The sequence below is a fragment of the Sceloporus occidentalis genome, unplaced genomic scaffold, assembly GCF_023333645.1.
Source record: "Sceloporus occidentalis isolate IW3139 unplaced genomic scaffold, rSceOcc1.0.p SCAF_1, whole genome shotgun sequence".
Classification (NCBI taxonomy): Eukaryota; Metazoa; Chordata; class Lepidosauria; order Squamata; family Phrynosomatidae; genus Sceloporus; species Sceloporus occidentalis.
In genome coordinates this window covers 169,288,063-169,310,813 of record NW_028316981.1, presented here as the reverse complement: position 1 = coordinate 169,310,813, position 22,751 = coordinate 169,288,063, and the positions used below count along the sequence as shown (strand labels likewise).

The following is a 22,751-nucleotide window of genomic DNA, read 5'->3' as shown; positions in this document are numbered from 1 at the left end:
ATGAGATGAGAAGCAGTGAAGCTGAGGGGTAGGTGGCAGGAGAAGAGAAAGCACATTTTATTTCAGTACCCTAAAAAGATCACAAAAAGGAATAGACACCACACTGTAATGATAAAAAGATACAAGTTTATAACATCTTATAAAAACTACAGTTTAAAAGTGATCCTGCCCTTGGGTAACACAGTCCTGTTGTAATTCCCTCCCCCATAACAAAATATGTGAATTAATAGGAAGGGTGGGGAGCAAAACATTTCTAGGGGGAAAAAATGCCATCAGACTTTGATACTAGGCTAGAGCAGAATGGGGAAACTGATAGATTCTCTGTTCAACTGGAAGTGCTAGAATTTTCCAATTTCTCCCACGTCAACCAAATGCCTGAATCAAAGCCAGCATTATCTCCAGCCATTAGGAAGCAACGTAAGGCAGCTTGCCACATATATGAACAATTAACAGGGTACAGCTGACAGGTGAATTTTGTACACAAGCCACCAAAAAGAGAACAGGAGTTTCAACAAGTTCCAAGCCATGTTGTCTGACAGATGGTTCGAAAGGTAGAGAGCAGGGATAATACAGCTGTTCCTAAAAACGTTCTCCAGATGAACATTACTAGTAGACTGTTAAAAAGAACACCTTGAGCAAGGGAAACGTCGCAAGTGACAGTTCAACCACAACATGGCACATACTCCCAAAGCACTGACTTTCCCCCAACAATCAACCAAGAGAGGAGACTACTCCATTAACAGAGATGATGTCTGCATATGAGTTTGTGTATACAATCCAGGGGAACAAATTCCACACCTTATGTAGAACCCAATTTCTTACTTAAGAAGTGAAGCATCCCAATCAATTAGCTCTTTGCTACAATCACATCAATGTGACCCTGAAAACTATCAGCGCCATCAAGAACATTTAAAAACAAGAGTAACCACCCTGCTGATTGAAACTGGGTTTCTTAATTTCACTTTCCTCAACCTTCATGATGTCACAACTTTCTCTTGGAACCATTGCCTCTTCATGCTATGATCTGAATTACTCTGGCCATTTTGCACCTCATGTCAACACAGTAAAATTCTGTAAATTTCACCTTTGTTCCAAGTCAGTTTCACCTCCATGGCTAAAAAGAGCAAGAATCCTTTTACAAAGACACCCATTTCCCTTTGGACCATTTCCAAAATAAACCATCATTTCCTTGGTGCTACAGTCAACTTACTTAATGGAGTCTCTTTCATCATTTAATTATGACTTTGAAGAACATGATGTACAGTCTGGCATCCTGTTGGTTAGTCCTAAACCAAGTCGATCTATTCAATTAACTGTTGAATGGTGAGTCAACACAGGTAAATTCCACATCAAACAGGTCTCTTCTAGTTAGACATCATGACAGGATTTAGGACATACTGTTCAAAAGATATCTGTTGAGGGGATTCAATTACCTTATTTATCTTTCCATTTCCGTTCAGTAGAAGTCACCCATCTGAATAGAGAAAATGTCCTGCCTACAGAAAGTAGCATATTGGATTGATTAGGCTGTACACAATCCCTTGACATACCAGTTTTCTGTGTGCAACACATAATTTCTTTTATTAGTACAGTTAAAAAAAATTGACAAAACCCTCCATGTTTTGCCATGTCATTCTGCTGATTTACTGTATATACTCATGTATAAGTCTAGAAATGTTAGTCAAAAAATTGACCCCAAAAACCTCAGTCGACTTATCCATGGGTCAATGTAAATAGTATACTTTAACTCTTTTTAAAAAGGGAACCATCCCCTTGTGAAAGGCAAGAATGCAATGTGTCCTGGGAGCACTGACCTCCCTCACTGATTCTCGCTTTCATCCAGCCTTACGAGTGAGCACAAAGAGTTGTGCCGGCCATAAATTTGTAGATTCTTTGGCATTGTTTTCCTATGCTTCATCATTGAGATCCTTTGTTGCATGCCCCTAAATTTTATGTTTGACTTAACCAAGGGTCATAACAAAATCTGTATTTTTGCCCCCAAAACCTGTCCTTGACTAATACATGAGATTGATTTATAATTGAATATATACAGTAGAGCGAGCCAGCAGCATACGCAGGCTCGTTATAAATGGCTTTCAGCTTATGCTGAAGCCGCCTGGAAAAGGGGAGAATGCACGGCGTGCGTGCATGGCCATGCGGCAAGCACAAACCCCATTATATCCAAAGGGGCTCATGAAAAGCGTGCATGGTCATGGGGTGCACGCATGGCCGCGGGGCGAGCGCGAGCCCCATTGGATATAATGGGGCTCAAGCATACACGCATTTTGCTTTACATAAAGCAAGGGCCCACTGTACTCCACTTTGGAGGTACCACTGAAAATTATTGCTCCCCTAAACATACATACACTTTTTCCAAAGCATCTTGTTCCTAAACATCTGAAAACTCTGCAAACCTTTCTCAGGGCAGACCTTTACTTGAGGAACATGAGATATGTTTACAGAGTGAAACAGTCCTCCTTTGCAAACAATTCCCCTTCAGGGTTGAGGTGTAACATAGCCTAGCAGGCAGACATGATAACTTGCAGAAGATGAAACAGAAGGTGGCCACATGCCAACTGCACAGAGAAGATGGCTCTGATGGAAAAACAGGAAGCCACCTTCTCCCCGCACAGCCAGCCACATTTCTCCACCACCTACTCCCTCTATCCAGGTTCTGAGAAAAACTTCAACAGCAAAGACAATACAGAAGTCACTGTCTGAAGTTAGACCCACCTCACTTAGGAAACACTGCTTACAGAATAATGTCAGCATTTTACCATGTATCACCTAAAACAAAAGTTGTTTTCTTTTGCTAGTTTTTCAGTGAAAGCTATCAAATGGCTTTGCTAGTTAAATGTTAACAGCAAGCTGAAGATTCCTCATTCCACAGCACATACTGTGTTGTTGGCACTCCCACTTTTTTTTTCCAGGTAGACTTCAAACACTCTCAACTTGGTACTACAAAAGCTACAAATGCTTCAGTCAAATGTAAGCCATGATAGCATAAGCACCTTCATTGACACAAAATGGGCCTGCCAGCATGGAACACTTTACTTAGGAGATCTGGACAGCCAACCTGTTATGTATATGAAGAAACAGCCAGCAAAACAGCAAAACAAAAATGCTTTGTGATGCTGTGCCTCTAGTACTATTGATGAAGGCAAAAAGACTAGCCAGAAATGGATGAGAATAAAAATGTCTTATTGTTTGACAATGATATTTTTTCTACGTGAAGATTTTTTCCAATGTAGCACACACATGGTCCCCTTGGAAATGTGGCACAAAGCATATTCCACCTTTATTTCCCTCCTAACTCCCCACATTTTCACAAATATATCCTAATGCACACCCCCCCCCCAACTTTAGGAGTAAGCAGTCCACAGAAACCTGAAAAAAAGCTCCCATTTTTTTGTCTGTTTGCTTTCATTTAAAACAAGTGGCCACTTGGTATAACATTAGCAATAGTAATATCAAGTACATTTCTATACTGCTTAGCACTCCCTAAGTGGTTTACAATGTGTAAGCTAATTGCCCCCAACAATCTGGATACTCATTTTAGCGACCTCGGAAGGATGGAAGCCTGAGTTGAGCTTGAGCCCCCTTGGCTGGGATTGAACTCACAACCTTATGGTTTGTGAGTGAGTGGCTGCAGTACATGCATTTAACCACTGTGCCACCAACATTCCTGATTCTGTAATTATCCTTATCAGGCATAACTAATTGTTCAGCCCAATGAAATGCTGGGTGAGAGATGGCTCTTGTGACACAATTTTTCATCCATCTCTGCTTCAACAAATAACAGAGGAAAGCAGCCATTAAGGTTTAAACATGAGCATAACTTGGCTTTAAGATATAGCAGACTGTGGAGCAGGATAGGTATACCGATGGCTTACTCTCTAGTCATACAAATGGTGACAGGCAACACGCCCTCTACGTTCCTAATAGTTCCCCCTATTCCACCATACTGATATTTTGCCTACGTAGAGATCAAATACTACACAAATTCTGAGGCCTGCTTAAATGGTATGGGAGTACCTGAGGAAGTAGGTGAAGCTGAGCAGGTGTGGATGGGAGAGCCTCACATAACAATGGCACTCTGACTAAATTTTAGCTTGTCTACATGAGGACAAAGGAGTCTACTAAAGAAATGTGCCTGGGGAGACAGCAGTTAGGAAAAGTACCAAGGATATAATGAAAAGGATATTCTCTCCAACTTGATAAGTTTTTCAGCTTCACCTAGAGCACAACGCCTATTGCTAGTACACTCGATTCTCTTGCATGACTGTACCTTTGGAAGAAACCTTGATTTTTAATGTCCTATCTCTCTATTTACAAACCTTTTCAGTAGCACAGGTGGAAATGGAAACCTTTCTCACTTCCAAAAAGCTGCTCTGAGCAAAACCAGTCCCCTGTTGATCTAAGTCTCAAACCTGTCTTGCACTGAGAAATCAGGGACCCAACAGAAGCATAATAAAAGTTAACTCCAAGGATGGGAGGGAATGAGAGTGAATTCCATTTTACAGCAAAAATGACATAGTAATCTCAAATGCAAGTGTCCATTCATAATATATCAGCTTCAATGGCAGAACTAGTAGAATACTTAGAAGGTTCTAGCAGGGGACAACAGCACAGGCCAAAATGGTACATACTGAATCAGTTTGAATCTTTTGGAAACAGCTTCCAACAGCAGCCAAGAGCATCTTGAAACATTTGCTTCTCACAAGAGAATGCCCTTCCTAAGACAGAGGTAGGACTTTCTTTGGCCAAAGGCAGCATGAACTAATTTAATGCAGCAAAGAACATGGATGGACCTTGGCTTCAAGGTTCATACTGAACAGAGGTGGGGGAATGTATAACCCAGCCCTCCAGAAGTGGTAGGACTGCAAATCCCATCAGCCCTAGCCAGCACAGTCAATTGTGGGGGATATAAGTTGCATCCCAACATCTGGATGGCTAGATGCCCCCTGTCTTCGATACAGTGCCTTAACTATCATTCCTTGCTGTTATAGGAAGACTTCTTGGAGACTGTTCATCTTGAATTTCAGTTGGCTGATGTATTTTTGGGGCAGAGGGGGACATTCTCCTCTGACAAGATTGTGAATTCTGCCTTAAAAGAACATTTAATGGGGGGAGCATGATGCATGGATCTTTACAAGGAAGTGGAGGAGGACATGAACCAAGCTTCCTGTAAATGGACTCAAGTTTCTTCCCTCACTGGAAATAACCAGATGTGTCCCTCCAGCCAGCTGGATCTCTTTCAGCATTTCTTCTCAACCTTGCCAGTAGTAACATCTGAAAAGTGGGACTTCTGTAATACTTGGGAGAATATGCCATCTGCTCCAACTCTTCTTAAAAACCAAAAGTCATGAAAAGAATCATAAGCCCAGAAAAGAATCACACAAGCCCAGATACTGCAAGAGGAAAAAAGAGTTGTGTAGCTCTTATGGCAAAACTCAGATGAGATACACAGCTGTGACTCCTGGAATCAGAATTCTGCTCCTAACCTTATTTTATATCCATTTGTCTCAGGTCTCATCTCTGTAAAACAGTTTGGTATGTGATTCTTGTCTTCTTTTAAATTTTTCTATATTTTAAAAAAGGCCCACCTGTTTTATCTTGTCATCTTTGCAAGCACAAAGTTTGGGCAAGCTGATAGATCTCTGGTCAATCAAGAACAGCAATTTCATTCACAAGTCTTGTAGGAGGCCCAGCCATTCTTCTCAAAGCCATTCCTGAGGCAAATGGTGATAAATGTTGTTTTTTTTAAGAATACCCAAAGTATATTCACAACTGTACCGGGTGTCTCCTGGCTGGCAGCCAACCTCTGTTTATCTTCAATGTATTTACAGTGTCAAGACCTTTCTGAAAGTCTGTGCCCTGATTAGTTCTGCCTCTTCCACAGTGACAGGCCCAGCAGGCACACATAGTGCGAAAAACAAATGAAGAAAAAGACCCACTAAGAACCCTCCTGGGTTTCCAGCTCTTTCTGAATCCCTCTTTCCTGACCTGCTCCTAAAGCAGCAGCTGTGAGTCAGATCCTTTGCTTGGGCAGCCCTGGCACATTCGTTTGTGTCTCAGCAGCCGATCTGTCCTCGAGAAGCTCTGAAAAGAACAGAAAAAAAGGAAAGAAACACCTGAGGAATGACTTACAGAAGCAAGTAGTACAAGAGAGTCTGCCCCTAGAATCAAAGGGAAATCTCTTTAGGTCTTGTATTAAGCATAAATATAGACATAACACTTAAGCATTCCTGTCCATAAGCCAGACCCAATTGGAGTTCTTCTTGTCCTACTAAATCTTTCTCTATGTGGCCACCATCATCTGTAGGCTGCTTTTCATGCCAGTGGCTACTTTGACACGCTACCTTGAGCCATCCTCTTTCTTAACCAGTCCCTCTAAGCACTCCTCTTAATAATAATAATAATAATTCCTCCCCACATAATGTGCAGCCCTTTTATCAGTTCTTCAAAGTCTCACTGATTAGACCCTTCTTGCCAAACCTCTGTGTCTCCTCAAATCTCATTCTTCCCTTACCTCTCCTTTGCATCCTCCCTTCAGCCCAAACTATTGTCTATTTTGTATCCATTCTTCAACTATAGTCGTTCCTTGCTAACTGCGAGGGACCCATTCAAGACCCCCTCCCCCGCAGATAGCAGAAACTGTGGGACCTTAAGTCCCATTCTTTTCAATGGGCACATGTGCACGCTTGCACCTGCAGCTCCATGTACGTGCACCCATTGAAAAAGCCAGGGCTTGCCATCCATGGAAATTCAGATCCGCAGATGGCAAGTCTGCGGTTGGCATTGGCATGATGTACTTTACCACTCATCTCCTTGTCCTTTGCCCTGGGATATCTTCCAAGTCCTCAATTAAAGTGTCAATTCCTATTTCTCCCACTGAAGTCTGCCTGTGAACTGTCTTAAAAGCTCCACAAGCAACTGCTCATTCTGTGCCATCAGATGACCAATCTGGGGTTCCGCTGCCACAAGCACAAAAAATACAATAACCACGTTAAGAAATCATGGTTTGTGAAATCATAGTTTGCAAATTAGGGTTTTGGGTAAACACTACATTTGCACAGAGCAAGCTCTATTAAAGACAGTGTGCCTCCCTCAGGAGTCTTACTGCCTGAAGGTTGACAACTAGGTTCTCCACTGGTGTCTCCTTATGTGTATCTTGCAGCCAAACCATGTTCTTGTTGTATCTGGCATCTCAGCCAGGGTTAAAGAAACATATTACAGTTGACTGTTAAATCTGCAGCATGCAGTTAGCTCTCTGGCTGAAGAGCATTAGCACCACCATGTAGTGTCATGGAAAAATAAAAGTAGCTTGGAAAAAAAGAAATGGGGTGTATAGATAGGGAATAACAGTCATGGTGTAAGTTACAAGAATCCATCTAGAGCCCTTATGCCAGGATTGCATGTATTCCCCACACATGCAGTTGCAGATAAACTCAAGTTTCTAGCCCCTAGGGTTATAATGAAAATTTTAAACGTGTATTAAAATTGAAAAGTTCATGAGATTTCAGATTCAGTGTGTAACTAATTCCTCACTCTTCCCAAAGATGCAGTTCAGCTACAGAATATTTTTTTTAAATGCAAAGCACACTGTTTAACTAAAACCCACTTCCCTGATTAACTGAAGACCCCTCCTCACCTCCTAAGCAATCACTGTACAGAAATTTACTGTAGGGCCATAAGGACTAGCGCATGGGCAGTGAAAGTGACCTCTACAGGCCACATAGGCTCCCCAGGGCAACCCCCAATCCTCTGACGTCTGTCAAATTTGTTTTGGGGGGAAAATTGCCTCTCTCCTCTCCTATGACTCTCTCCACCAAAATCTGAAAACAGGTTAAAACCCAACCAGAACTCATGTCACTTCATTTCTAGTGCTGGGAAAATGCACCCACGCAGTGGGCTAGAGTTGGGACTAGTCTTTGGCCCTGGTGCGGTTGCCCACCTTAGACTAAAATATTGGTTTCAAATAAGTTCTAAAATGCTAGATTTTTATAATTCTGTGGCAGTTTCCATCCATTGGCCTTACCTAAGAATGCCACAGCTATGTAGGATGCACAGAGTTCCAAGTATAAGCAACTCAAGAGTCAGTAAGCCCAGAAGCACTTGTTCATCCTATCAGAGTATTTTACACAGATTGGTGTTGCTGCTTCCTGTCACCAGATTCGGCTCGTTTAAACCAAATGATTTAAAAATAAAATACAAAACACTCCCAGTCATTTTTTTAAAGTCTGGCTATTAGTACTATTTTCCAACCCTTTTACTGGAACAACAAGTACTGTCTGAATTTAAATATCTTAACTTTAACAGTTTATTGGTAACTGTTCATTGTTAGACCAATATCCAGTGTCAGTTACTTCTTTTCAGTCACTATAGTTTATAGTGCAAGAAATGCCATTCAGTAACAAATCCTTCAATTAACATCAATCCAACCAAAATAACTTGCTTTAAAAGAGTACATTATAAAAGAACAATTATTATTTAAGCTAGTGGCCATAATATCCGAATGATGTTTTACTACTTAATTTTTTGATTTAGTCCTAATTAGTGTAGTCCTACATAATAAAATTGGTTTAAAGCAAAAAAGAAAAAAAACCTGGGGTTTTGGTTTTATTAAAAAATGTTTTCCTCCCAACCCTGCCTGTTACTACAATGGAATCAGGCAATATTCCCAAGAGACACCCTTACAAGGGAGAATTGCCAAGGCTCAGTTTTCTGCACCCACTCTAAGCAGAATGTTGTGAAGGAAAATGATCTCTCAGAAGAGGCTAGCACCATGGCCTCTCTTCTCCACTGATGCAGGGAGGCCTGCCACAAAGGTGTTATTTGCTATAGGCAAAAACAAGGCAGCAGAGGCATTACCTGTAGGCAGCGCTCACACTGGTATGGTTTCTCCCCACTGTGCACACGTTTGTGGCGTTCCAGATGGTATTTCTGGATGAAGCGCATATCACACACATCACATTCAAATGGCTTCTCACCTACAAGAAGTAAGAAACACGTGCTTTGAGAGTGGAAAAGAGCTCCTTCTTTCCACAACTTCACAAGTGTTTACTGGTGTGATACACTGGGCAGTTTAAAACTAACAATATGTGCATCAGAACAAAGTAAGCAATCTTTTGTTTTTCAAATTGCATTCTTCGTCCCTTTTCTTTTGCCTAGGCCCCATTCACACCACGAATAATCCGGGATAAATCCGAGTTGGGGACTGGCAAAAAAAACTAGTTAACCCAAGATATTCAATACCATCTCATCCCCCCCCCCCCCCCCGCTGAGTTTTCCTGAAAGATCAACATCTTTGGCAGCGTGAATAAGCTCCATTTTATCTCAAAACGATGACATGTGTGAAAAACAAAGAGGCTACAATGACTCAAAGAGATTCGCAAACCCAAAACAAAATGGGAATAACAAACCCGATATGCATCAGTGCAGTGGTCCGCATCTCCTCAGAACAAAAAAAATGAATGTGAATGCCTCCTAGACAGAGTCATCAGATATGGAAATAACCAAAACCTCATCTCACCCAGATACAGGCCTATCCATTCCACCGATTAAACCATACAATCCATACCCATGTGCCACAAACCAAAAGTGTTTTTTTTTTGTTTTTTTAAAAGCCATCAAGGTGTTTACATAACAAATTGCTCATGATAAATCCCCCAAGCAAATCAAGTCACATGCCGCAGTAGAGGGCAACCCTGTGGCACAGCCTCAAATGAGTGAGTAGTGAGAATGGGGAGTTTAAAAAGACTTCTTATTAGTTTGCCATGACAGTTACATTAAAAGGTACAGAAGGAGCAGACCACTGCTGGGTTCATTTCAAAGGGAGAAGGTCCCTCTAGTGGTAGAACAAAGATAGGGCAAGAGATCTGAATGATAATTTAAAGGTTACACTACACATCACTGCAGAGCATTCCTGTTCACTGAAGGACAATGTAAGGTAAGTAAATATGAAGGAGGTCCAAGTATCTAAAGGAGGTATGCTTTCAGAAGTGGACCTAGCAATAACTTGGGCGGCCAGAGCTTATTCCTGGAAGTGGAGGCGAGCCACAACTTTTCCTCATCCATCCTGGATAAGTCCATACAAAACAGGTATTGCCAGAATACTCCTTCACTTCTTTTAGACAGATGAGCTGAGCTACTTGCAGGATTAAGCAAAGCACCAGATTCTTAGCTTGGGATGTCTGAGAATAAGCAGCTCAGGTATTATACACAGGCTGCAATTCAGCATGGTCCAGTACAGCATAGTAGTTTTGACATGCAGACCTACACTAGGCTGAGCACTATACCACCACCTCCACTTTACTGTACAGCCTATGAATGTCTCCTGCATGGCTATTTCTTCACTTTGTGGGGAGTGGGAAAGATGAGAGAAACATCAGGTTGTCCCAATAACCAGGCACAAAATTATAACAGCAGCACTAAGATCTGCCAGGATGCCCTAGAGATCTCAGTAGACAATGTAATTATTTTGTGTCTGGCTACAGGGACATAGCCAGAGCCCTTTTTAAAAATCTTACCTGCTCCCCACATGGGACAGAACAGCCATGTGGAGGCAGGGTCCAAAGGCTGTGCAATATACCAAGAGGAGGGTGGCCTTTGGGCATTGTGAAGGGAGGAAGAGAATTTCAACCCCTGCAGTACTCAAAAAGGGCATATGCAGATGTAAGGGAATCTTGCATGTATGTATGCCCCTAACAGGATGTCAGCCATGATTGACAGGGAGGCTATCACACTTTGTCCTGCATTAAGAACACTTTCATACTTCTGCACTATCTAGAATTTTAGATTCAGAATCTTCACTGATAGCTTTTTAAGATAGCTTCTTCAGTTAAAGGTATTAATAGACAGAGTTGTAATGTAAGAAGCTGACATTTTAGGTGCATCTGGCATTGTAGGGGATAGTGGTGACAGTGAAGTAAGCTGCTTCCCACCAAGTGCTCTGTTACCACAAACTGCAGGAGAATTTGATTGCCCTGCTATGCCCTGGTTTCTTACCCGTATGGATGAGGATGTGCCTTTTGAGATGGTAGCTGCTCCGGAATGCCCCTAAGCAGTGCTCACAAATAAAGTTCTTGGGGATCCGGAGTTGGAAGGATCCATTCTGCTCTATCACCACCACCTGCAATTGAGGCATATACCATTAATGCTACTTTGTTGACTTAACACTTATCAGGCCCATGTGGGTCACTATTCCTAAAGCATGGGCTTGTAAAGGCATGCAGCAGCATCTGGCTTCAAACTGCTCCACCCAACGTAGGAAGTCTCTCCCACCTCACCTACCTCAGCTGATTACTGGTGCATACAAAGGTTGTTGGCCATCCAATGCAAGACTGCAAGACTTTGTACTGGCTTTCATTAAATTCCCATAGTTTATGTGTCTGGATCATTCTTATTTACCAAATCTCTTGTATGGTAAAACAGTTCATTACATACTGGAACTGTGAAAAGTCTTAGGCTTGGGCAGAAGTTCAGAACCCTACTTGCTCTGCTCCTGAAGAGGATGGATTTTCCTCAGTAACTCGATGAGAAATTAGAAGACCAGGCCTGGTCAATCAAGGATCCAATTTTATTTAGAGAAAGAAATGAATTTCTGTCTCTCTTCCTGACAGACCAGAATCTGGAGGGAATGAGAGCCCTGAGCCACAAACTCATAATTTCTAATATATACTGGCTCAGGGTTGCCAAATTACTATTGCAAAGTGCCATGTGCCAAGAAAATTCCATGACACTAACAAATTCAATAAACATCAAAACTTCTAGGCATCAGTTGCCTCTTGCAAGGTAAACAACCATTCTCTAATTGGGGAGCATCTTATTGAACAAAATATGCTATGTAATCTTCAATGTCAGGTTGTTCTTTTGGAAGAACTTCCCCAGCACCAACATACAGTCGGCTCTCCTTATACATGGATTTGCCATGCGCGGATTTGAGCATAGGCGCATGGCAAATCCGGAAGTTGTCCCCAATGGCGGCGCGCGTGCACATGCGCCGCCATAGGGGACAACTTCCTTCCCTCCCCTCTCCTCCCCCCAACTCTTTCCTTCCCTCTCTCCCTCCTTACTTACCTTTTCCTCCTCGGTGCCACGTCGCTGCTGCCACCGCTGCCGCCACCTCGGTCGTAGCAGGGGGAAGGCCGGGTGGGGTTTTTGGAGGCCAAGAAGCCTCCAGCCTGCCACCTGGCCCTTCTGCAGCGGTGGCAGCGGAGGACCAGCGGCAGAGGCCTCTTCGGCCTCCTCTCCGCTGCCGGCGCCAGCACCTCTGTGCAAGGGCTGGGTGGTGGGCTGGAGGCCTCTTGGCCTCCAGTCCGCCACTTGGCCCCTGCATCGAGGTGCTGGCGCCAGTGGTGGAGAGGAGGCCGAAGAGGCCCCAGGCGCTCCTCCTCCTCCTCCTCTCCACCGCCATTGCCGGGGGAAAGGCCGGATGCTGCTCCTGGAGGCCTCCAGGAGCAGCACCCGGCCTTTCCCCTGGATGTAGCGGCGGAGAGGAGGCCTCTGGCGCTGGAGGACCAGTGCCAGAGGCCTCCTCTCCGCCGTCACTGATGCCAGGGGAAAGGCCGGGTGCTGCTCCTGGAGGCTTCCTCTCCACCGCCGGCGCCAGCAGCAGCGACACGGCACCGGGGAGGAAAAGGTAAGTAAGGAGGGAGGGAGGGAGGGAAGGAAAGAGTTGGGGGGAGGAGAGGGAAGTTGTCCCCAATGGCGGTGCGCGTGCACGCGCGCTGCCATTGGGGACAACGGGACTTGAGCATACGCAGATTTTGGTATACGCGGGGGGGGGGGTCCGGAATGGATCCCCCACGTATACCAAGGACCGACTGTGCATATATAAATAGCAGGGATATAAACATATATAAGTTAGCACATACAAAGCCACCACCACCACCCTGCCCCCAGTTCAATCCCAGTTCTTCAGATCTAAGCTGAATAAATTTTCAGGCTGGCACTTCAAGTTCTCATAGGTCCATCTAAAATGTTAATTATGGCACCAAAGATACTGAAATAGTTTCTCAGTTCTATTATTCAGGCTATGAGCATGCTGCAACTTTGCATGAAGGAAAATAAAATGTTGTATGTTATGCCTTTGACCACTGCATCAGAGAACTGAGTAATTTGGGGATCCTCCAAAAGCTTAAATTGCCCTATCACTTTTCCAGGAAAAAAGAAATCCTGTCCCAGCAAAGCAGATATTGGAGAGGCATCTGAGGCTAGAACTCAGCAGTGGGTTTCTCAAATGTTCACTTAGGGCAGAAAACTAGATTATTACAAATGGAAGTGGGTTGGTTTTTATTTTTATTTTTTACATTATGAAATATTTTGAAGAGACATACTAAAACATACAAAACATATAAACACACTTTATTTATTTATAACCCACATTTGCTGTGCTGGGTAACGTCTGACAAACCCATCCCACCTCTAACCATCTACTTTGATGTAGCAAGCCTACATACTGTGGAATAGCCTTCAATAGAGAAGCCGCTAGCATTCCCTTGCATGAAGTCATTTCATCATCCAAATCTGGTCACCAGACATTTAGTATATAGTTTATACTCAGCATTCCAAATTGTGTCTCAAAACAAATAAAAACCCAATGCATTTGTTTTTTTAAAATTGGTATATTATGAAGCATGACACCAGAAATTGCTCTGGACATTCTATTTTGTCTTAATGCATATTTCTGAACCCTCTTATGGAGTAGCCCTCTGTCATGTTTAGTGTAGATATAGGTTGAGTCTCCCTTTTCTGAAATGCTTGGAACCAGAATTGTTTTAGATTTTGGGTTTTTTTGGAGGGGGGGGGGATTTGAAATAATTTGTGCATACATTATGAGGTATCTTGGAGTTGGGACCCAGGTCTAAACGTGAAATTAATTTATGTTTTGTATACATCTTGTATGCATAGTCTGAAGGTAATTTTACATACAGTATTTTAAATAATTTTGTGCATGAAACAAAGTTTTTGTACACTGAACATCAGAAAGCAAAGGTATCACTATCTCAGCTACCCAAATAGACAATTCTAGATTTTGGAGTATTTCAGATTTTTTAATCCCAAATAAGGGAGACTCAGTCTGTGTAACTACATCAGTGGCTATCTCTGGACTTCCAACAGCAGGTCCAGGTATAGGAACACTACCAAAAATGATCTCCATGAGGAGGGGAGATGTAAATCAATCCACAAGCCATGGATAGCTTCAGTAGTTAACATCTTTACCGGCTTAAGTAGTTGAAAATACTCTTATCAGGAATCCCCTTCCTATTGAAGAATAAGAAACAGAAGAATTTTGCAGTGTGCATGTTAGGCCCTCTCCACCATTATCCAGAAGGAGAGAAGAACAGGCCATCTCCATCAGGCCTAGCCTGAAAAAGAAGGCCTTTCCTCTATCCATCCTCATCCAGAGGGAAAGAAGGGCAAGCCAAGTCCATCGGACCTAACCAAAGTAAGAAGGACCCTCCCTCCAGTCCATCTGCATTGGTTCAGGCCTCATAAGAAGAGAAGATCTGCTGGACTTTCTCCCTTCCCCACTGCCATTCCCTTCTCCTTTTGTGTCTTGTCTTCTTAGATTGTAAGCCTGAGGGCAAGGAAATGTCTACTTTATAATTTGTAAACCACTCTGAGAGCCTTTTGGCTGAAAAGCGGGGTATAAACACTCTAAATAAATGTTAGCTTTAAACTATAGTAATCAAAGCAAGCAGTTCTGCACTGCTCTGTGGTAAATCCATCTTTTCTGTATGTATGAGTGGGAATTGTGTGGTATTCCAGATGTTCTTGAATTGCAACTTCCAGCATTCTTCACCATTAGTTATGCTAGCTAAGGCTGCTGGGAATTGCAATTCAACAACATGTGGAGAGCCACTCAATCCCTAATCTGTGAACAGATGATTGTATGGACCACATGTCTGCTTTGCAAGAGATCATCCTATGATTTGCTGTGGCTATTGCCAACATGCTGAATCAGAGCATTTGAGACATAACATAATCCTTATCAAAATATGCCCTTATAAAGTACACAGATCTACAAGTACCTGTTGTACTATAAAACTCATGGCAGAGAATGAGAAGTGCATTCTTATCTCTGCCATGGCCTCTGGTGAGCAAATGGTATGTAACCTCCGTTTAAAACTGGTAACTGGTGAACTGCCTGCCCCATGAAATACAAATCCTCTTGAGGTTCTGTAGAGTTGGATCCTAGGTTTGGTAGATATCTTCTGATAAGTTATAATAATATTATATGCTCTGTTAGGTTCAGTTGAAACAGATTTGCAACACTGAAGCTGCAAACTTAACATCGTTAGTTAGGTTTAATGCAACTGGACTGGTAAACTTCCCAAGATTCCTGTATTCCCCGCCTCCCCAAACTTTTTTTGTTCTTTCTGCTTTACTCCACAAGCAGAAGAGGATACTTGATGTTTCCAAATGATTTGATAAGAAACTTAGGAGTCCATCCAGATTTTGAGAGATTGGGACCATCTGAAGCATGACAGTACTCAGGCACTGCATTAAGTACCCAAGGATTTCTTCCATCTTCTACCACCTTCATGGAGATGAGAAGTGTAGATGCAAAAACAGGGCTTCTTAGCACTGGCACTCAAATTGTGGAATGCCCCCCCCCCTTGATAAAACTGCTCCATCTCTTGAGATTTAAGAAAACCACAGAAAGTTTAATTCTATCATGGCTTTAATCTGTTCAAGCAACATGTTGTGGTGATTTTTTAAAAAATGATTCAGTCGTTTTCTGTTCCACATTTGCTGCTGTTTTAATGATAAAACAGATGTGTTATTTAACTGATGCACTGCATTATTTTAATGTATTTTTATTTTTTTTAACCAAGAAGTTATCTTTTGGGGACTGGTAACAGAATATAATTTTTTCTAAAAATAAATTAAAATATTGCCGTTTAACATAAAAGATGCCCTCTTACTCTAAGGAATAGCCAACTTCCAACTGAGAAATACTCACAGTCCCCACAAAAATGTGACAGGGAATTGTTTGGAGGTTTAATAAAAGCAAGAAGACCATTCCAGGGAGGGAGGCATCTTAGCTAGGCCATATGATGTAAGATTACCTGCCTTTTTAAGATTCTTTTTAGGTGGTGATCCTTCTGTGGTTTCGTCCTCCTTCCGGTTGCGTGATTTCTCACTTTCCTTGCGATGACCCTAGCAAAGAGAAAGCAAGATGTGGGTTAGAACGATGCATGCATTTTAACTTAGAACCCTACATGTCGAGTGTCCTATCCTGACTCCTCTGCTTCATCACCCACTGCCATGATGGGAAGAGGACACGAAGAAGAGTGCGGGGAGCAGCAGACAGCTGAATAGGGGCTGGCCCGTACCAGCATGTCCGGCGCACCCCCTCTCTCTCCATTCTCCACCTGCTTAGAGCTTTGCTTCGGCATCATCTTCTTGCTGGCAACAGTCGGCACAAGGCAAACCCCGGAGAGTCCCTCGCAGGCCAGAAGACTTGCCTGCAGAGAAACAAATACAAACTGAGGAGTGCAGCTAAACATAATTCAAGCTAATAAGCTCATGTGAGAATGTGTCCATGCAATCTTAAACTGTGGGCTACAATACCACTGTCTCTTGGAAGTAGATATTTACAGTCAGCCCTCCATATCCATGGATTTTTTTATCCACAGATTCAAGCATTTCAAAAATATAAATTCCAAAAATGCAAACCTTGCTTTTGCCATTTTATATCAGGGATACCATTTTACAATGCCATTTTATTTAATGGGACTATTATCCATGGATTATTCCATTGGGGGGGGGGGGGTTGGAGGGCTGGAACCAAACTCCAGCGGATAACAAGGGCCCCGCTGTATTACCAGTGCTTTTCAATTAAAGCTGCTGGCATCTGATACACAGCAGGCCTTTACTTGGATCTGTAGAATGAGGTTAACTTGACACTTTTGTTAAAATAGAAAACCCAAAGCAACTTTGTATATATGCTAAACTTTGTGCTTTGTGCCAAATGTCAATATGCATTAAAAGAGATCTGAGTAATACAGCCTTCTACACACAGCTACCTAGTTGTATGTTTAAATAAACAAACAAATAAATGGACAAGCTTCTCTATAATGCCATTGGTTTGCCACCTGGAGCCAATTGTTACTTAAGACTAGTTACCAGCTACAGAGGTCCCCAAACTGTGCCCTTTAAGGGATTTTGGACTTCAGCTCCCAGAATTCCAGACTACTGGCATATGTGGCTGAGCCTTCTGGGAGCTGAAGTCCAAAATCTTTTAAAGGGCACAGTTCAGGGACCACAGAGCCAAGAGACACTTTCCAAAATCTGCAATACTTTGTACAGGTCTTTGATGTTATAAACAAGCAAAACAGGTCTCTGATGTTATAAACAAGCAAAGGATTATATACAGCTGCAGACCTGCAACGTTTCCTCCATTTGTGATCCATAATACAAGTGTTGTTGTTGTTGGTTTTTAAATGTATTCTAGCAAGCATTCCTAACTCTCGGCTGGTTGGTGGTTGTGGGGCAGGTAGAGGGGGAATTAGTCAATCTTCCTCAACAAAATAAGCTAAGATAAGCAAATCAAGTGAGAGCACTTCTCTTTCTCAAAATCCTAGAAAAAGACTTAAGAACTACTTCTAACTTGCAGCTTTCTTCCTCCCATTAAAAATATACAAAAGGAAGTACTCTAAAAATGGTGGAAATTCAACATCTTTAGGTTACCACAAATATGAGACCCAAAAAAGTTCTGGCGAATGTACTATTACAGTCACAATTACAAATATTTAGCATCCTGAACCATCATGTATTAATTCTCTTTGTAGGTTTAAAAAAAACCCTCAAAGCACCCCACAAAGAAAGAGAGACAGAGGAACAACTGAAAGATTCAGGAAAAGTTTCAGAACATGAAAGGATTGTTCTGTCAGCACATCTTTGAGGGGTCCATTTCTCATTCAAATATTTGCATTCAGAAATAAATAAACTAACACTGAACCAATGCTTAAAGAAGACAGAAAACGATAGCCAATGGAACCCAGTGTCAGATCATCCCTTCTCACATGAATCTACATCATGGGGTTGTTCTCAGCACACAGAAAGCCACACTGATCCCTAGAGCAAGGATGGGAAAGTGCAGCTCTCCTAAGCTATTTTGTGGGCTTCCAGCCCTTCCAGAATTCTTCAGCATTTCATTTTTAAAAAAGATTTTACTATTTTAAGAAAGGATTCTTCTGATCCTAAAACTGCTTGTTGTTTGTTGTTGTGTGCCTTCAAAGTAATTTTTCACTTCTGGCAATGCTAAGGTGAACTTATCACAGGATTTTCTTGGCAACATTTGTTCAGAGGGGGTTTGTCATTGCCTTCATTTGAGGCTGAGAGAGTATAGCTTGCTTAAGGCCATCCAGTAGGTTTCTGTGGCCAAGTGGGGATTCGAACCCTGGTATCCATTGTCCTAGTCCGACACTCAAACCTCTACGTTGTGCTGGCTCAGGGGTCCCAAACTGGAGCAGAGGGCAAAAACGTGGCAAAATTCCCCCCAAGCCTCCAGGGTCAGTTTGGGGTGTTTTGAGTGGGGAGAGCAGTAGCAAACTGGAACAGCCTCCCTCTAATGCCCCCTAGGGCTCCAATGTGCCCTTTAACTTCTGACAGTTGCTCACCCCCACCTTATAAAAATGGTAGGATAGATGCAGAGAAATGTATACGCAAATATACCATGTGTTTAGATTCCCACAAATTCTTCAGATGTTTTAGTGGGTTTACCCACTCTCTAAAAATATTGAAAATGTCTAGGCGACTACTTCCTTCATTTATATTATGATTGGAAATCATATGGTCTTCCAAATGCTTCTGGGCCACGAGATCTATCAGCTGTAGCCAGCCTAGCCAATGGAGAAGAATGTTGGGAGTTGCAGTCCAATTTTAGAGGGCTGCATGATTCTCACTCCTGACTTATATAGACTAAAATAGAGTCCAGTTCAGATTGTTTCCTTAAGAAGTGATCCTGTTTCTGAACACTGCATTACACTCCAGACAACCAAGCATAAAGTGTCCTGTCCTGCTTGTCTTGCAACAGAGTGGAGCAGGTATGGCCTCCAGACAGTGTCAGGCTTACAATATATTTTTGTCCAGCATCCCTTCACTGCAACATGTCCATGTCCCCCCAGGCTTAGAATACTGGACAAGACTAAGTGAGGGCAAAAAGGAATACCAAGCAACTTAGATCACACAAGTGACTAAGCATCTTCTTTCTTTTTCCAAGCAAACCCTACTCCAATTATGCATATAATCATTGAAGCTGTGGGTAAGATATAAAGAAAATAAAAGTGACAGTTCCACCCTCACTGAAGCTGATCCTAAGAAGGATGCTAATATCTTCTTTCACTCTCCTATCCATTTCTCCAAGCACGACTGTGAGGAAAGGGTCAGAGAGGGCCTAGTACTCCACGCTTAGGAATGCCACCCAATATAGGAAACCCTTGAGAGACAGTTTACAAAAACGATTATCATCAAGAACTCTTGGCCACCTTCTGTAAGAATGAATTCGTTGGGACAAAATGGGAGAACTGGGGCCTGTTACCTGAGCCATCGTAGTAGTTTGACAGTCCTCAACACGTGGGTTACACCAAGTCCTTATGCTTTTTCTCTGTCTCTTGCCCAGGAATTTTACGACTATAAATATTTTTCAGTGTATCGTTTCTGCGCTGGTACCATCCAATATCTTCCACTTTGTTGACATCTTTCTGGAGTTGGGGAGCCCTGAATGGACATGCAGCAAGCTTTGCCAGCCTTGTTTAAAGCTGAGAAAAGTTACAGACTGTGCTGCTCTTGAGGATAAGTCACCCTAAACCTAAATTCCCCCTTCAGGATGGTCCTCTCTGGAGAAATAATGCTGAGGGCATCACACAGGCGCCACAGTAAGTTTCCACCTGTGGATTAAGCCAAAAGAAAGAGTCACAGACTTGCCTATTTAGGAGCAGAAAAAGAGAATACACTTCTTTTTGGTTTTTACAGTCATATATCATTGTAATACTGTAACGGTATACAGAACTCATTGTTATCAAATTATCATTGCCACACTGAACGGTCATTCATGGCCACGTTATGGTGATCAATAAATATCTACAGTATTTCACACAGAGGATACAGGGCACATATGAATGACACAAGATAGTAAACTTGGACAGAAAAGATAGCTAAAACAGGAAGAAGAAAAGGCAGACTTAAGGCTGATAACAGAAGATAGGCTTTTCTCCAGAATAAGACACTTACTCCAGTATCTTACTGTAGTCAAGCAAAGGCTCTATTGCTCAGTAATATACCTGAAGGTCTTTTGGTTGAAATGCATTTTTGTGTCATGTCTTGTTTAGACTGTAAAGCTGAGGGCAGGGAACTGTCAAATTAGCAATCTGTAAACCGCTCTGAGAGCCTTTGTGGCAGATCAACATATAAATACTCTAAATGAAATGAATGAATGGCATAGCAAGGGACAAGCTGAACTAACCATGGAGAAGGACTAGGCACCACAAAATGTAGGCCATTCAAGAATAATATATGACATTCAAGAAAAAGGTAGAGCATGACCAAACAAAAGCTAGTGGCACTCCTAGAAATGTAAATTCATGCTTCTTAGCCATGCTCAAAATGTAGTACATTTTGGAATTCCTCCTGGACAGAAGGTTGCAATGTGGGACATGTCCTGGAAAAGGAGGGTGCCTGGTCACCCTGGATGGGGATCCCTGCACTCTGGGGGAATAGGAGCAGGGGCTTATGGGGGGGGAGCACACACAGGGTGACCAGAGGCCCTTCTTTTTCCAGGACATGTCCTACATTTCAGCTTCCCATCCAGGAGGAATCCCTGAAATGCCTTCACTTTTGAACAGGACTAAGAAGCATGAATTTATCTTTATATCAGCGTTCCTAGCTTTTCTTGGGTAATTTAGCCTGGAGAAGAGACGGTTAAATGGTGATATAATAGCCCTGTTTTGAAGGGATGTCATATTGAAGCGGGAGCAAGCTTGTTTTCTGCTGCTCCAGAGAACAGGACCCAGAGCAATGGATGCAAGCTGCAGGAAAAGAGATTCCTCAACATTAGGAGGAATTTCCTGACAGTAAGAGCTGTTCGATAATGGAATAGGCTGCCTTGGAGGTTTCTATTTTATTATTATTATTAATTATTTATTATTATTAAGCTATATATATATATATATATATATATATATATAAAGGGTGGCCATCTGTTGGGGGTCCTTTATTATTATTATTATTATTATTATTATTAAGCTTTATTTATATGTACAATCTTTTTAATTAGAGGGTTCCCTTCCCTCAGGCTTACAATCTAAAAAGACATGAGAGAAAAGGAGAAGGGAAGAGTGGTGGGGAAGGGCGTGGGGTCCAGCCGTTCTTCCTTCCTTTGACTGTGTGTTCCTGCATGCCCTCCTGAGCAGCGGTGGAGTCTCCTCCTTTGGAGGCCTTTAAACAGAGGCTGGGCGGCCATGGAGTACTTTGGTTGTGAACTCCTGCATGATGACAGAAGGGGGCTGGGCTGGCTGGCCTTTGAGGAGAAGGGGGGGTTCTCTTCCAACTCTAAGGCCTGTTACAGACTGCCAAAATAAAGCTGCTTCAGGTCTCTTTGGAGGTATGCTGTTTAAATGATGCATGCATCCTAAGAATCCGGAAGCTGCACCAAAGCTGCACTCCAGTGCTTAGGAATGGAGTGTGGCTTTGGCGCGACCTCTGGACTCTTAGGACCCATGCATCATTTAAATAGCATACCTCCAAAGAGACCCAAAGCAACTTTATTTTGGCAGTCTGTAACAGGCCTATGAGTCTTATTCATGGCCCCAGATTTGGAATGAATGTCCTCCATTGTGCGCCCTGCTCTGAGGTCAGGACGTGTGGTGGCCACAATGGAGAGCCGGGGGGAGTTGCTGAGGGGACACACAAGACCAAGGCAAGCGGCCGCTGGGAGAGCGGTGCTTCAAGCCCAGCTGCGAGGGAGGGGGCGGGGTCGAAAAAGGGCGCGCGCGCTGGTGTCCTCCCTCCCTCCCTCCTCGCGCACGCGCGCTCCCTCGCGCACCGCCAAGCAACCCCCTCCCCCTCCCAACCGCTCGCGCTCAAAGAAAGCCGCACCTGGCTCCGCACTCTCTCTCTCTCTCTCTCGTCACAATCCCCCCTCCCCTCCCCTCCCCTCCCCTCCCCTCCCCACTGCTTTGCTTTCGGGGAGAGAAAGGTGAGCCCCCCAGGCGCCGCCACTGCCGACCAGCCTTCCTGGCCCCTCGGTCGCTGCCTCGGAAGCGGAAGCCTCCGAACCCGCTGTATATACACATAGACATGCACATAGAGATAGACACGCACACAGAGCCACGAACCACTTCCGCCTGGCAGCCACCGCTCCGCGCAGGCGCACTACAGGAGCAGTGGCGTTCCCTCCGCCGCCATTTTGAAAGAGGGCGGAGAAATTTTGGGAGGAGTGTTACCAAGGTAACGAAGCAAAGGTCCAAAACATACTAGGGATAATCCAGTTTGCGACGTCTTTAACTCCCTGGCTGAGTGCTAGGGGATCCTGGGAAGTGTTGGTTGTGGCGCCAGCGCTCTCTCTGATAAAGAAGGCTAAATGTCTCCCAAAACTACAGTTCCCACAATTCCCTAGCACTGGCTAAGCCAGGGCAGTTAAAGCGGTCTCAAAATGGATACTCCTGCAGTGTGTTTTGGAGCAAATTAAGGGAGGGAGAGGGAGGAGTACCTCCCTCTGAAGCCACTTTGGGCCCCTG

The 22,751-nt window shown here is 43.2% G+C and overlaps 1 protein-coding gene across 3 annotated transcripts; it reads right to left on the bottom strand.

Annotated features, from left to right (window-relative positions):
• Window positions 1–33: 33 nt before the first annotated feature.
• Window positions 34–22,169, bottom strand: LOC149322703 (zinc finger protein 740-like). Of its 3 annotated transcripts, none has more exons than XM_089481739.1 (7): window positions 22,111–22,169; window positions 19,556–19,904; window positions 16,347–16,478; window positions 16,084–16,170; window positions 11,011–11,134; window positions 8,875–8,993; window positions 34–6,102 (listed from the first exon to the last, which is right to left on the bottom strand). In XM_089481739.1, the coding sequence occupies exons 2-7, from the start codon at window positions 19,562–19,564 to the stop codon at window positions 6,013–6,015; spliced, it is 561 nt and encodes a 186-aa protein (XP_089337865.1). In that variant the 5' UTR covers window positions 19,565–19,904; window positions 22,111–22,169; the 3' UTR covers window positions 34–6,012. The 3 variants fall into 3 exon arrangements, with proteins under 3 accessions (XP_089337865.1, XP_089337866.1, XP_089337868.1); XM_089481740.1 differs by having other exon boundaries at window positions 16,386–16,478; XM_089481742.1 differs by lacking the exons at window positions 19,556–19,904; window positions 22,111–22,169 and having other exon boundaries at window positions 16,080–16,170; window positions 16,347–16,463.
• Between the last annotated feature and the right edge of the window lie 582 nt (window positions 22,170–22,751).